General features: G+C 44.7%; 1 protein-coding gene across 1 annotated transcript in view; it reads left to right on the top strand.

Annotated features, from left to right (window-relative positions):
• FRAS1 (Fraser extracellular matrix complex subunit 1) overlaps positions 1-16596 on the top strand; it is a 308843-nt gene that overhangs the window by 102564 nt on the left and 189683 nt on the right. The window contains exons 20-22 of the mRNA XM_062198919.1: positions 9616-9768; positions 10000-10146; positions 16325-16471. Of these exons, the coding sequence (XP_062054903.1) occupies positions 9616-9768; positions 10000-10146; positions 16325-16471 (447 nt within the window). The remainder of the gene's footprint in view (positions 1-9615; positions 9769-9999; positions 10147-16324; positions 16472-16596) is intronic.

Raw genomic sequence — 16596 nt, 5'->3', positions numbered from 1 at the left:
AGAGGAGCTTCTTGGGCAGGAAAAGGTTTGTTTGGGCTTGCAGTTTGGAGATTCAGAGGTCTGGATTGGGCAGCCCGTTAGTCTGATGCATGGTGGAAGCTGACCATGGTAGAGCAGGTGTGCAGTAAGGCGCACAAGGTGAACCAGGAAGCAGAGAGAGAAGCTAAGCTGCACTAAGCTTAAATAAACAACTCTCATGACAGCCACCTTCCAAGAGCAAGTCCCCAGTGCCCTAAAGCCTTCCCTCTGGCTCTACCTCCTTGTTGCCATAGTTAAATTGTCTGCACCTGAACACCTCAACCATTAACTGTAATCCATAACTATTAGAATAAAACTTTGGGGGGTTTAAATATCTCCATGAGTTTGGGGAGCCAACATGCTCCATCCATAGCACATACTAAATCTCAATTCCTCACCCTGACTTCTGCAGCCTCTGGCCTCCTGAGTGACTGTACAAAGCTCCAGCCATGCTGGACCTGTTCCTCACTCTACACAGTCCTTGCCGTGTGCCTGGGAGCTGGCGCGTATTCTTTCCTCCTAACACAGATGTCTTCAACTGGCACCATTTGCAAACATCCCATCAGCATCTAAATTCAAGCCCCTGTTGCTTTCTTTGGATAAAATATTCTCTGGGCTTCCTTTGACACCTGTTATATTTTGAGTGTGGCTTTCTTGTCCTTAGAGTCTGGCTCAGTCCTGGGTATCCGTAGCACCTTCCACAGAGCCTCACACCCAGTTTGCCTTGACATAAAAGTTCATTGTAGTGAACCGTTTTGTGTGTTGGAGCTACACTGAGTAAAACGTAAATTGGATACAAGGCATCAAGACGCATGGGCAGGAGTGGTGCTCCTGTCAGCTTGTTGGCAGTGTGCCTCGCACCAAAACTGGGAGCTTTGCCCTCTATTTGACATCACCACTTGTCACCTTCTCCTACCTCCTCTTCAAACTCTTTCCTTGGTTCCTACTGCAGCCTTCTCCACATGTTGGTGGGGTTGTCATCACTCAGAAGAAATGCCCTGTAGCATTAAGGATAGTCTATTACAATGCGTTTAGTTGTTGTTGATATTCAAAGAGTGAAGCAATAACCACAAGCACTGAAAAAATGAAGTTTTGTTTGCTTGGTTGGTTGGTCTTGTTAGCTTTGTGCTAATTCAGTGCCTCTAACAAAAAAAGAACACATGATTTTTGAGGCTTACGGCTAAGCTTTGCTCAAAGTGGTGGTCAAAAGGGAAGGAAATAGGATACTTCTTTCTCTTCTGCCACCTGTATGGTATTTTTTCTGGATTCCTTCAGTACTTATCTCTGAAATGGAATTCTATCAATCTTAAAAGTGGCAACAGAATTCAAATTCTCCACCCTTTAGAGGGCCCCAGTTTTGTCATGAAACCATTTCTTTCACACCTGATGAAGAACAGCTACAGGTGCTGATTACTCTAACCGCTTCCAAATGCACTTAATCTGCTCACGTTCAGAATGGAATCGATGGACAGGACACTATTAAAAATCTCACTGTGTCTCTAAGTTTGTCTTTGCAGGTCATTATTTATCAGCTAAGGAGCCACTGCCCACAAAACCCAACATCTAAAGCCATGCTTCAACAGTATGCATTTACTTTAATATCCTCAAGCTTTTTTGACGTGGCTGCAAAGATGTGAAATAAGTCATTTCACTGCTGTGTTCTTCCATCCCTCACAGCTGCAGGAGAGCCTCACTGACCCACAAAGCAGAACCTTTGTGATGTGGAGAAAGCATCACACAGGGATGGCCACGTGTAGTCACCTCACCACTGCAAGGTGACACATTAGAGGCTGTGCAGCTGCTGAGTAGCAATATTTCTTTTAACTTTTAAATTTTTAGCATGTCTGCATGCTGTGCGCATTCAGAAAACAAACGGGATCTTGTACTAGTTACAAACAAGAAATGCATTTATTTATTTTTTCTGGAGGTAATATTCCATTTCCAGTCTTCCTTGCTATGTGCTCATTAGTTTGCTTGTGAGACTTCTCTCTGTTTCTTAGCAAGGAGGCATGTATGTAGACAGCTGGAATTCCAACTGCCCCACACCTCCCCCGCAAACACACACATGCTTATTCTACACCAGTAATCTGAAACAGGCTAAGCGTAAATATTCCCTGGGTCTCTTCTATTTATGTCATCCTTAACGCGTCTTATATTTAGAGTCTTCCCTGTAATTGCAGTCATGACAAGTACGAGTTTCCTCACCGAGTGTCAATGGGAGGCATCTGGGAGACAGCCCCAGGTACCAGGGGCGCTGTTCCTAAGCGGTTAATGGATGCGCACTTGCCACTTAGACATATTTGAGGTCAGCCTCCCATTTTTTGATTACAGGCAAGATCAGATGTGAATGCCTTCCTGCACAGATGGGGCTTTTAGGATGGATGTTAATCCTTGCGGAGGCAGCTAGATTGCTGGGTGGGAAACTCCATTCCTCTGTTTTAGTAGCTGCCGTCCTGGTGCAGATTAAGCAGTGAAAATACACACTTCCTCCAGTGTATCCTGTGAAATCGTTGCAAATATCACCTTTGGACAAGAACAGGAGTGGAGGGTGGAGGGAGAAGTATGACAAGGGAATTCGACTAGGGGGGTTGCTGGCCCCTGAAGATACTGCATCAGACCTAACTTCTGATGAATGTGTTCCTGCAGTGTGAGTCCAGCAAGGGTCTGAATTAATATTTGTTAGATGGTGACCACCCACCAAGAAGAAGCCTTACCTGCAAATAGGATACTTCTCGGTTGAATTTACTGGGTGTATAGTGACTAATGTCTGAGCGGTTGACTGACACAGTCCCCTCCTGCAGTGTCTGGAGATGGAGCTCATAGCATCTCTTAATTTCATTTAGATGGTATAATTAATACCTTTGACTGGCCATGGGGATATTTCTGTCTCTATTACCTCAAATGATAGCCTACAGGGCGGTTGCAGTCGATGACATACACAGCTGAGCTGTGCCCCTTTCCATCAGCCTGAAACGGGTTGTGAAATTCAGCTGGAGCCAGCGCCGCGGCTCAATAGGCTAATCTTCCGCCTTGTGGCGCCGGCACACCGGGTTCTTGTCCCAGTTGGGGCACCAGATTCTGTCCCGGTTGCTCCTCTTCCAGTCCAGCTCTCTTCTGTGGCCTGGGAGTGCAGTAGAGGATGGCCCAAGTGCTTGGGCACTGCACCCCATGGGAGACCAGGAGAAGCACCTGGCTCCTGGCTTCGGATCAGCATGGTGCGCTGGCCGCAGCGGCCATTGGAGGGTGAACCAATGGCAAAGGAAGACCTTTCTCTCTGTCTCTCTCTCTCACTGTCCACTCTGCCTGTCAAAAAAAAAAAAAAAAAGAAAAAGAAAAAAAAAGAAATTCAGCTGGGACAACTCATACTGACCTTTTCACGGGCCTCCAAATTCTTCACAATTTCCCAGAATCTCTTCTTCAGTAACTTTCTCCTTTTGTTCACCAACTATGCAGTGGCTCCCTACTACACACTACTGATCTGGCCAGATTCTACTTTGTTTCCCTTTTGAAAGGAGTTTTGAGTCCTAAAAATTTGCGAAAAGGTCTTGCCTGGTCATGTCCCCAAGACAAGCCGCTAGTAGTGTGTTTGCCTTCCCTCTCAGCCACGGTGGAATCCACATGCTTGCATTGTAGTTTTCTTAATGTGCCAAGCCTAGCATGAGCCCCTTGAGAACATTCAGCCGTGGAATGTTCTTTATGAGAAGGGACTTCTGCAGGTGTTACAGAAGGGAGGAGGGGAGAGAGTAACAGGGATCTCACCATCCTCCCCCAACAGGAGTCACATTCTGAGAGTCGCTGAATGTCAGAGTTTCCTTGGATTTGTGGTTTTCTGCCGTGGTTCTAATGTCTTCTCTCATCACAGGTTCCATATTGTACAAAAATTTCTCATTTAATAAAAAACACAGACCACAGTAAATAGAGTGACAAAAGACACACACATACATCAGTTCCCAACTGCCTAGGATAAAATCCAGATTCCTTTTCTTGACCTATAAAACCTGCTATACCTGGCCCACGCAGGTCAGGTAAGAGTCAGCCACACTGAACATTTCCCAGTTCCCTGAAGGATCCTGTTAGGCTTAGCTGCTGAGGTTTTTGTCCAAGCTCTGCTTATTTTTGGAACCCTCTACTCTTCTCCTGTCCGGCTTCTCTGGCAGCCACGTCCTGCTCAGTGTTCTCCTCTGGACCCCCTCTGGGAGGTCTTCCCTGCCCGCTGGGCCAAGTAGTTGGCACCCCTGTTGTATACTTCCACACTACCTCATCCCTGTGGTAGAGCACATGTAACAGTATCTTTCCAGTCCTACACTCCGCCATCCACCATCTGTTCCTGTTGCTAAGCCCACTGTGCTACCATTTGTGTTGCTGTGTGACACAGGGCACAATAGGGAGGTGGCTCTCCTTATAGCAAGAGGCATAGCTCATGTTCACTCCAGTATTGAATTCTTTTCCTATTCCGTGTCAGGGGAATGAAGGCAGGAGCAAAGTGAATGACCCCTCAGCTGCTTCCCTCTCCTCGGCTGGCAGGGTTTTTCTGGCCTAGGGTAGGGAGATGGAGAGCACAGGCATTGTGTTGATGGAGGACTTCAGTCTCTTAGTTCCAGTGCACATTCAGTGTTTTTGGCTTTTTTTGCACCTGTGCCTTGGAGTCTACAAACTTGTCTCTGTAGGCGACTTTGACAACTTTCTCTAGAAGCACAGGATAACTCCATGCTCCTGGTCCATGGTGGGATGTTCGCACAGATGAGGAAAGAACACATTGTTACACTGTTATTTGGTTACAGATACTAAATACTCAATTCCAGTTATAAATCCAGGGTCATTTTCCCCTACCGAGGTGAAAGTTCTCTTAGTAGACATTTAAGTATTTTTGTTGCTTGAAAGAGAAAAATATTTTTAAATGCTTGACTGAATTTATAATAAAATAAATACACATTAAAACAAATTATGTAACAATAATTTCACCAACCATATTAGCCATGATTGTTTTACTATTTATTAAATTTCTTAGTGTTGGCAAAGTTATCATAGAACAATCTCATAAATGGCTGCTGGGAATATAAATCGTTACAAACTCTCTGAAAGGAAATTTTTAATTCCTAGTAATAGTTTTACATTTTTAGTGCCTGTAGTGGTTAAAAATGTATGGTCCAGAGTCAGTCTAGATATGTTGTTTGTAAGCGAACAGCTTAAACTCTCAGAATCTCCGTTTCCTTATTTATTAAATGAGGTTAATGAGATTGCGTACTACATCTCTTTGAATGAGATTTTGCAGTTCTGTGTAATGCGTGTGCCTCATGTATGCTGAGCCCAGTAAATATAACAGTAATATGAATTACATTCCTTCAATATTTTCTCTCATACAATATCCTGGAATGAAGACAAATATTGATTCATCAATATTTTACTAAAGTGGAGACAACTTGGAAATAAATATTCAAACTCTAAGGGAAAAAATAGCAATGTTTTGTTTACCTATTCTGGAATATTATATTACTCCAAAAATATCATTACAAAGAATCCCCAATGAAATATGGGAATACAGACAGTACTAAGTAAAAAATATATTATGTGTACTTACATTTAATATGACCTCATCTATGTAAAAATCTTGGTATGTAGAACTGCAAATGGAAATAACTAAAAGAGGGCCAGCATTATGGCATAGCAGGTAGAGCTACTGCCTGCAACACCAGCATCCCATATGGGTGCTGGTTCATGTCCCAGCTGCTCTGCTTCCAGTCTGGCTCCCTGATAATTGCCTGGGAAAAGAAGTGGATGATAACCCAATGGGAAACCCAGATGAAGCTCCTGTTTTCCACCTGACCCAGCCCCGACTATTGGGGCTGTCTGGAGAGTCAGTCTCTTTCCCTCTCTCCCTCTTTCTCTGTAACTCTGATTTTCAAGTAAATAATTCTTTAAAAAATTTTTAAAAAGAAGTAACTACAAGAAAAAATGTCAGTGTTAGTAGTTACTGAATCTGCAAGGCTTTCTGAGCATGATTTTATACATATTTTTGCAAAGTTGCATTTCATATTCCTTCCATGGCTTACTTTGTAGTTTGAAAAATACAGCCTTAAGATCCCTGTTTGAGCTCCATCCATCTCTCCTCTTCTGGGCAGATCGCAGTGCCCACCCCTGGACTCCCCCGAGTATGAACATGGAACCTGCTTGCAGATGGTGCCTGGAGGGACTGGCCACTTGGAGCTGGCCCTGCCTGAGTTCTGTAGTCTGCCCTAGGGAGCTGTACTTTTCTGACTGGAAGCCAGAACATTGGTATTAATCCACTAGCTCTCGTTGCTCTGATTTCTGTCTTCTTTCCCCACACATCATCAATCATTTTGAAGTCTCCCAAGGAATTCTCTCCTGCAAAGAGATTTTGGCTTTGAGTCTCTAAAGACAAAGGTGTTTTCTAGGTTTTAGGAATTTATTATTCTTTTTTGGGTTGATTTAATAAAAATCAGTCAACCACCCTTCAGAGCAGGATTTCAGAGCATGCTGATGTAAGTGGTCTTGTTGGGGAGTTGTAGGTGACAGAGCAGGGTAGGAGGGTTACATGAATGGACTCACTCAGATTGTTGTTTTGTTTTGAATTTATTCATATGATTGAGCATTCAGTATGACTTTCTAAACCATACGATGAATAGAACAGGGAACAAAACCACTTAGCTATCCAATTTTCCAAACTTGAGCAGTTAACAATCTCCTGTGTAAAGTGGAAATATAAATTGATTTGGTCTAATGGGATGCTTTGGGCAACTCTGCAAGTGGGAGTTTTATATTTTTGGGTATCATTTATTGATTTCTTTTGTTCCTCTGGGAACTCACTTTATCATGGAATATGGTATGTCTGGGGATTGATCCGATGCCTTCTGGAGGCGTAATGTGGAGGAATAGAAGGAGGCAGAGGCCCGGAATGACCTCAGGGTATTGCCCATGTTGAACTTTTTCCATGATCTTCTGACCCGAACAAACCAGGTCTGGTTTCAGACCTTCAGAAATTTAGGTAGGAGGATGGAAGAAATTGAAATCTATAAGGAATCCCATCATTCATCAGTCAGTCAGAGACCAGAAAAGAGGACTAGCCACAAGGGGCCACCAGGACAAACCATGCTAAAGGGGAGACAAGGTTTCAAGCAGGAGGCTGAGAGAAGTGCCACGTTGTAGATTTCAGATAGGGTAAATTAGAGGAAGCCACAGAATTTGTGTATCAGAGACCTTTAGGAGCAATGCCACAGTAGAACTGTGCAGGATGAAGGCAGATTTCAAGGAGGTTAGAAGTTGGAAAGGGAAAGGAGTTGGGTGGTAAAAGGTAGACAAGAGATCAGGTGTGTGTAGAGAAAATCTTGGGGCCAAGAGGTGGTTCGAAGCATGTTTGGAGGCTTAGGTCGAGGACATGGAGAAGAGAGAGGTGGTAGAAGGGTAGTATAATGTTGACAACAGGACCCAAAATGTCAGTGGAAGGATTAGGTGTTTCATCAAGGAAATGGTTGAATTTCCCTTTGCACACCTCAATGGGAGGTAAAAATGGGCAAAGATAGATGTTTTGAGGTTGAGAGGAATGAATCCAAGGTGCTCATGCTTAATGGGCTGGGAAGACATGAAAGACAGACAAGGAGAAGAGTGGCCTGGGTTCAGTTCAGACCACCCACTGGGGCCGAGGCAGGAATGTCTGTGACCTGGCTCCAACTTCCTGTAGAAGTAATTACTGCACCTCACCCTCCCTGTTTCAATGGCTTCTAGAGTGCCCCCAGATCAGACAAATCCATAAACACTTATTTATTATACCTACAAAATACTGCAGATATCTGCTTACTTTTTCTTCAAAGCATTCTCATTTCTCTAATTGCACACTAGAGAAAGCTTCAGTTGGACACAACTGGTCTTTAGACTGCAGCACACCCGTGCATCTTGTTGATACATGCCTGTGCCCAGGATTCTCTGTCTGCACTTGCTTTCCGGAGGAAGGACCCATGGCTTTTCCAATAATGGAGCACTGGATCAGTACTGTTTCCTAGGCTTCCAGTCCCACGATTTACCCACTCCTTAAGCTAATCATAGAGCGCTATCACTTTCATTTGCTCTAGCAACATTTTGAAGGTTTCTGAATTTCTCTACACACCTAGGATTATGCTCTTGGCAGTGTGAGGAGGGCACAGGAAGAGAGACCACAATGCTTTCATTGTGTGGGAACTATATACCAAGGCAGGAGGAAGTCGCCTCCTTATCAGATTTCCTTCAATACAGTCATCATTTCCTTTATAATTTACTGAAAAGCTGTAATGAGCATTAATTTGGTTGTTAGGATATCATGAATCATTCTTAACATCGGCAAAAGGCTGCTTGTAATTTGAAACCAACACGGTTCAGAGAAAGGTCGGATGGCTATTAGTTTGTGTGCTGCTAGAAGAATCCGCATTTTTTGAGGATAATTTTGGCCTGCTGCTGGAGGGTGGCCATCAAGGTCCTAGAAAGTGTTCTCAAGTGGATGAGTGTGCACTGAAAGTGGGTGTGAGACCTGCTTCTTGTACACGGGCACATCCAGATGACCGGCAATGAAGAACACATCACATAATGTAGAGAGAAAAACCCACCAGCAGGCTTCAAGGGCAGGCAGTCGGTTGTACTGACATGAACGGTTTCTGGTGAAAATCTCTCTAGAAACCAGTCTCTATCTACAAGACCTCAAGACTCAACAAAATATTTCTGAGCCATGGGTCATACATCATACAATGCAAACAGGTGTTTGAACCTCACAGGGGAAGCTAGAACGGCCCTATAGCCAGAACTCTTTCTTTTCCTAGGTCTTTACTCTATTTTCATTTTGCCAGGCAATTCAAGATTTGTAGATTTTCTTCTGCCTTTGGGATGAAGCATATAAGTGGGACTTGAAGGGGAGATACTGCTAGAAAGCAGGGAGGAGGAAGTTTTCTCGGACAACGAAGCCGAACTTAAATTCTTTATTGAAGGATGACTATTAGATGAGTGAGGACAAGGTGAAGGATTGGCTGTATAGGGTAATTTGTTCCACAGCTTTCAGGCAGCTGGGCTGACGGAGCTGCTATGGACTGTCTTGTGTCATAAAAATGACTTTTCAACCGTCACTTTACCTCTAGTTAAGACTGCAGTTTTTCACCAACTCCTCCCAATTTCCAGCCAAGCACGGCCCCTCCACACTGAAGGCTGAGACTGGTAGGCTGACTGAGAGCCCAAATCTGTGAGAAGGAGCCACGCGGTAGGCTCAGGGTTCCTGGAGCCCCGGGAGGGAGACAGTGGTAGTATTGATCTCACTGTTTCCATTGGTCTGAAAGTTCTCTCTATAGCCCTCAAAGGTATCTGTGACACGGCACTCTCAAACTTGAATTGAAGGCCATTCAATTGGCAAGGGATTAAAAACTCAACCGCTGTGCACCTCAAATACACCATGTGTACGGGTCACATGCTTCTGCTTCCCCCACACACACTGCCTCTGGGCCTCTCCCCTGCTGTCTGTGCTGCAGTGTTGGTCATGAAAATCCCTCCTGCCCTTCAGTGCGGTGACTAAACCTTATGCTCGTGAGCATCCATCCACGCCTTCTCTCTGCCGCCTTGCCTTCGCAGACTGCCACCCTCTGTGCCAGCACTGTGTCGCGGATCTCCACAGCCCCGGGAGCATCTGCCTGGCCTGCCAGAACACCCGCCACCTGCTGCTCGGGGACCACTGTGTCCCTCAGTGCCCTTCAGGATACTATGCAGAGAAAGGAGCTTGTACAAGTGAGTAAGTGCTGACTCAGTAGCCAGAGGTGCCGTCTGATATTCTCTTTGGGGCAGTAGCTGAGAAAGATCAGACTTCCCAAAGAGGAAGAGGAGGCAAGATGCACACCCTGCACCTAGAAACCAGAGCATGGGATGCTCTCCGTGTTGGGGTTCCATGGTGGCTCTTGGGGGTGCTTCTTGGGAAGGGAGTCTGGCTTCATAGTGTCCGTGTGCCTTTTCCCTCTACAGGATGCCACTCCTCCTGCAGAACCTGCCAGGGCGGAGGGCCTTTCTCCTGCTCCTCGTGTGACAACAACCTCGTTCTGTCCCACATTGGCACCTGTAGCGCCACCTGCTTCCCTGGACATTATCTCGATGACAACCGTGCTTGCCAGCGTAGGTTCTCTCATTGAACTTTCTCTCCTTTTCTGCCCTTGTGGGGTTATTGAAAGACGTGTAATGTGCTTGCATCCATCTTCTCACCTGGTAGCCTTTGTTTTTATGACAGGAAGAGAACTAATTTACAAAGGCAGAGTGGGTGCCATTTGCAGACTATAGCTCAGATGTCAGAGTCCCGAGGTCTCCCCTGGCAGTATCAGCTGTGGGATCTTGGGCAGGTTATTTCACTTCTCAGTTCAGTTATCTCATTTAAAAAATAAAAGTGTTATCTGTTTCATCTTTTTGATTCCTTTCACCAATCCAATTCTGTGATCCTGGGCAGAAACTAGACTAAGAATTTCTCCAAATTTAATGTTTTCTCCAAGTATTTGTTGAATTTTGACATTGTGCCCGGCTTCATATGTATGCTACAAGGCCTTCAATTTCTGCCCAAACAGTATTTCATCTTGCACGAGAGTACTTGTGTAGGTGTCCTATTTCTCAAAGAAATCAGAATGTGACGAGTTACCCTGAATCTGACACAAGCAAAGAATTAAGAAAAATTAGGGAAGAGAAAATCTAGCTGGGAAAAAAGTTAGAAAATTCTTCACACATGCAGGAATATTTGTGATAGACTGTAGGGGCTCACTTTATTTCAATCACTGAAGTGTCACTTGCCAAAAAAAAAAAAAAAGTTCACTTTTGAAAATGAGTGATGGCTAACAGTTGCAGTGGTGGTATTTCAGTTTTATGTTCTCGGAAGGACCATGTTGAAGGAGTTATAGGGCAGTGATTAGGAGAGAAAGCTATAGATTTAGAGTAGGGGGCTAAAGTTCAAATCCTAATTGCCACTTGCCAGCTTTATGACTTTGAGCAAGTTAATTAACCGGTGGGTCTCAGTGTCTTTTTCTGTAAAAGGCAATTGTAATAGCACTTACGTCCTCTTGTTGAACTTAACACAGCCTAGCAGAGCATAAGGTCTCAATACAGATTCACTGCTGTCCTTGTCATCAGCATCATCAGACTGAGAGGCAAATGAAATAATGGAAGATATTTATATTTTATAGATGCAAAGCTCCTACTGTGAGTTCACTGAGATGTTTGCAAGGATTTGATTGGAAATGAAGTTGTATGGAACTCCCACTTCTTCTTCCATTGCTGAGAGACCAAAGATATAAATCAGTTTTGGACCAGTGGGGAAGATTTCTTTACTTTTGCAACAAAAACTTTGCTGGATGTATATCAGCTGTCTGCTAGCATCTGTAGCTTCTGTGATACCAGAGACAAGGATGAAATACTTGCGTCTCCTATTCAAGAGCAAGAGAGTGTCAGTGGAAAACTAGGGACTTAGATTTATGAGGCTCTTCACAGCAGTGGAATCAGAGAAATAAAAGTTCAAAAGAAAGAAATAGAATTCCTTGTATGAAGTGTAGGCGACAAAAATATGTTGCATTGAACTATTTCCCTTCTGGGAAGCCTTGGTCTTGCAGTGCGGCCTCTGCAGGTGCATGTTTGCAATGGTGCCGTGTGACTAGCATTTCAGGGATCACTGCAGTGGAAGTCACAGTCTCCTAACTTTTGTCCTGAAGTTTCATTCTAACACTGAGTAAAGTATGCCCCTAAGTTGGGATATTTGAGTTTCTGCTATTTTTAAGAAATCCACGTGGCAGGCTTTGTGGCATAGTGGATTAAGCTGTAGCTTGCAGTGCCAGCTGCTCCATGTCCAATCCAGCTCCCTGCTAATATTAGCCCCTGGGAAAGCAGCAGAAGATGGCCAAGTGCTTTGGCCCCTGCATTCATGTGGGAGAACTGGAAGATGCTCCAGCTCCTGCCTTCAGCCTAGCCCAGCCCTGGCTGCTGTGCCCATTTGGGTAGTAAACCAGCAGATGGAAGACCTCTCTTTCTGTCTCTGTCTTTCCCTCTGGGTATGTGGGTGTGTGGGTGTGTGTAACTCTTTCAAATAAATAAAATAAACCTTTTTGAAAAATCCACAATGCCCCTTCTAATGTTCACCATCATAAACAATTACAGTCATGCCAGTTTTAGAAATTGTGTAGCAAAGGGTAGTTGAGGAAATGCAATCCATCTTAAGAAAGGTATTGATAATCATTTTGTTGAAGAACACAAGGAGCAGAATTCTAGTTACAAAAATCTTTAAGAAGCATTGCTATTAACTGAGCTCTAAAATGTAAGTGTAGCAGTTGAGGTAGGAACTTTAAAGAGTGATGAAAAATAGAGCTCTTAGGACTTAAAACACCAGTGTTTTGGAGTTGAAAGAGAACTGTGGGGCTACCCAGCCCAATCTTTCTAAAGAGTTTATTTTATTAATATTTGAAAGGCAGAGTTATAGAGAGAGAGGGAGACACACACAAACACACACACACACAGACTTTTTCATTTGCTGGCTCACCACCCACCCCCCCAAGTGACTGTAATGGCCAGGGCTGGACCAGGCTGAATTTAGGAGCTTGGAGCTCCATCCAGGTCTCCTGCATGGGTTGCAGGGGCCCAAGGACTTGGACTATCCTTTGCTGCTTTTCCTGCAAGTGGTGCGACCGGGACTCAAACCTGTGCTGGTGCTCATGTGGGAGCCAGCATCGCAGGTGGCTGCTTAACCTGCTGCACCACAATGCCAGCCGCACCCAGTGCAGTCTTGCACCCAAGGCAGAGGTTTTTTTCTCCTGCTTCAACAAACTCCACTGTGGAGGAAGGAAGCCACTTCCGTGGCTGGATAGCCTAGCTGATTGGCCCTAGAACTTCTCCCCGGAGCAGTGTAGAGTCAGTCTCCTCACTCCTCCACGCGATTCTTTTCCCGAGTTTGAATTTAACAGTCATTTCCTACTTGGCCGACTCTGCTACAGGCAGGATCAGGAGCCGGGGGCTTTAAGCAGAAGCTGGTGACTGTCTTTCAGTCTATAGCAGCAAACAAGTCTGTGTGAAAAGAGCATGAGCTCCACACGCGGACGCCCCAGGCTCCTCCACAAATGTGGTTATACCCCACCCCACGGCCCAGCTCCCTCGCCAGTTTCTGGCCCACTCGCCACATTCTTCTTTTTCCTTCTGGAACTCTCCGGTGACCTCAGAGAACCAGGAATGCTCATGGTTACGCCGGGCCTAATACTGTGTGGGGTCTGAATTGAGGAAGTCGGAGGAAGTGCTTCTTCACCACCCGTCCTTAGGAGATGGAAGCCATGAAGCCGCAGCGCTCTGGTGTGGGCAGAACGGCCCAGTGTGAGACAGGGTCAGCCATTTACTGGTCATCGTGGAAGGGACTGAGAAGGGAGTGAAGGCAGAAACGGTGGACAGCACCGGCTCCTCAGTGTGGCCCCACTGCACCCCTACACAGTCTGCAGCAGCTCTTCAGCATTTCCCAGTGCCCAGGGTAAATCCACTGCTCCGTGGAGCCAGTGATGGGCCTCAGGCACACGTTCAAGGTACCGAGGAGGAAGGAAGGCAGCAAAGGAAGATTCAGGAACACAGAGACTGACAGCAGCTCGAGGAGTCAACCCTGGCATGGTCTCCCACATCAGGGCGAGGAGTGGGCCTCTCAGGCCCAGCTGAGGAACTGGCCTTGGAGCCCCACGGGAAGCCCAGCCGGGAGCCTCAGCTCCTGGGGACCCTGAGGTTGCAGCTTAAGACAGAGTTCCCAGATTCAGGAACCTCATCACATTGGTAGTGACTACGAAGCCTTAAGATGACTAAATGGCATGGATTTAGTTCCTATGGGAACTGGTGTCTAGGCAGATCCTCCCCATCCCGTGCTTGTGCGGTTGCTTTGAGAATACAATTGCAGCATTGTACTTACAGCCTGGCTTATTCTCCTGGATGACTTGAAGGTTTTGTTTTCACTGGTGAAGGTCACAGAACTGTTCTGCAGATGGTGAGATGCAACCACTGTGTAGGTGTCTGTGGCAAATTTAAGCATCACTGGCATAATTCTTGGTTTTCATTAAAGTCATTAATAAAAATACTGATAAAGTAAAAAATCAAGGTTTAATTATTGTAATACTCTACTAAGGACATTAATTTTTTTTTTATTAAGGACCTTTCTTTTGCCTATTAAGTAGATTTACTAGGAGGGGGTGTTTGGCCTAGTGATAAACATGCTTGTATCCTCGGTTGGGTGCCTGGATTTGAGTCCAAGTTCTGCTCCCATTCCCAGCTTGCTGCTAGTGGGTACTCTGGGAAGCAGCAAGTGATGGGTCAAAGAGTTGGGTCCCTGTCACCTACATAGGAGACTTAGATTGAATTCTTGATTCTCTTGGCTTTGGCCAGGCCCAGCTTGGGCTGCTGTGCCCATTTGGGGAGAGAGCCAGCAGATGGGAACTCTGTCTCTTTAAATAACAAAAAGGAAAACTATTTACTGATCACCTTTTGCATACGCATTTCAACCCTTCTTCAAATCCACTTATGACTACTGGGCCCCCCTTTATTTTTGTATTCCCAAGTTACCTTTGGACTCCTTGTTAGATGCCTTTGCCAAAATGAGGGTACAGCACACAGAGAAATTCTAGCAAAGAAAAAAAAAGAAGAGGGGAAGATAAAAGTTTAGTCTCTTGTAAGCTTCCAACAGTTAAAATATTCTTTTCTAATTATTCCCAACTGAAAACCCCATCTAGAATTTTCCTAGGACTTTAAATAACTATCTAGTTACTTGAATGAATATCTTATAGCAATGGCTTCCTTGTGAGTGAATCAGAAATACTTTATATCCTTTAATTTTGCAGAGAGGCAGTTCCCCTGCACTGTGCCACACACTTTGATATCCTGTAGATCTAAAACTTACTTGATTACTCTCTAGATTTTTCCTCCGACACATCCTTAGAGAAGAGTTTAGAATGAGGCAGAAAAACACACACGTATTACTGTGTCTGGCTTCTTTCATTTATGTAGCAAGTGTTTATTGAACACCTGCAATGTGATAGAAAACCAGTGAGGCACTGGGGAATTGTGCCAGGAGCAAAACAAATCGCATCTTTGCTTTCAGGACTTTCCCAGCTTAAAAGACAGAGATGTGGAATTGTCACTTAAATGAGAAATGTGTACAGGTGCTCTAAGAACGGGCACCTGGGAGACCTGTTCTAGAAGAGAGAGTCAATGAAGACCTTCTGGAAGAGACCGACGGAAGAGTGAGAGCGAAAAGCAAAACACTTGGAGATTCTGTTAAGAAGATTTGAATATGTGTGTTGGGATTTCCAGGAGGAGAGAAGAGAGGGAAGGTAGAGGAGCAATATTTACAGAAAGAGTGGCTGGAAATCTTCCGAGATTGAAGAAAGACATTATGTTTATGAGAGTGTACTCTGAAACCTGAGCAGTATGAATAAAAAAGTCACTCTGGTGGATGCACGGAAAATAATTTTCAAGGAATTTAGAGAGGGTTGAGGAAACCAGTGAGGAGGCTATGATGGGAATCCACCAGGGGAGGAGGAAAGCTCCAATATATTGGCATCTGTGACTATGGAGAAAAGCAAAAAGTTGAGTTATATTGGCGAGTTTGAATGAAAAGGATCCAGTGTCTGGGTTAGGAGTGAGAGAAAGGGAGACATCAAAACAGACTCCAGAGTTTCCCAAATGAGCAGATGGCAAAATGCCAGTTATTAAATTGGGGAAGATGGAATGGGAGCCTATCCTTACAGCCTGAATTATGGAGCTGGCTGCTAAGAATGACAACTTGCCACATCAATAAACCAGGTCGCCTTTAAGTCCTTTGTATCTGAAAATACAGAATTGGCAGAGCTACACAATAAAGTTGGTGCCTAACTAATCCTGACATCATGCAAAAATATGAATCTGCATCAGGAGTTTTAGGAGGCTTGATTCCTTATGAAGTCAGGCTCAAATAAAATTCTGGACAATAATTCAAGGCCTTAATTCTTTTTACTTGATCAATAGTTTTATTAATGAATTAATGAAATAATTTAGAGTACATATAAATGCTGTTGCAGAACCACAGGGCATTGTGTGTGTGGGATTTCCATTCTTGGGTTTCTAATCTATCCTATCTGGAAAATAAGATTATTCTTTGTTGTTTTGGAAAGTAAGACTGGTATTTTCTGTTTCTGTTAATCCCTGGGCAGAGTAAGGAGCCGTAATTAAAGAACAGGTTGGAGCACAGCTTTGTCCCTGCACAGCACCTGTCTAGGTTTGATCAGTGCAATTGTAATCACCCGGTCGTTTCCCTTTCCTGTGTGCTCAGCATGTGACGGGCATTGTCGGAGCTGTGACTCACAGGCCAGCTGTACCTCCTGCCGAGACCCCAGCAAGGTGCTGCTCTTTGGGGAATGCCAGTATGAGAGCTGTGCCCCTCAGTACTACCTGGATGTCACCACCAAGACATGCAAAGGTACAGCTCTTCCGAATCACAGGAGGACTCCCTGGCTCTGTGATGTCCCCTTCCTGGGGATATCCAGTGTCCCATATTGGGAATTCACATCACCCTGTGTTTCGGCTTTCTGTGATCATGGCAAC

The sequence above is a fragment of the Lepus europaeus genome, chromosome 8 (assembly GCF_033115175.1).
Source record: "Lepus europaeus isolate LE1 chromosome 8, mLepTim1.pri, whole genome shotgun sequence".
Lineage (NCBI taxonomy): Eukaryota > Metazoa > Chordata > Mammalia > Lagomorpha > Leporidae > Lepus > Lepus europaeus.
The sequence above is the reverse complement of the archived record's forward strand: the minus strand, read 5'-3'. Positions and strand labels throughout refer to the sequence as shown.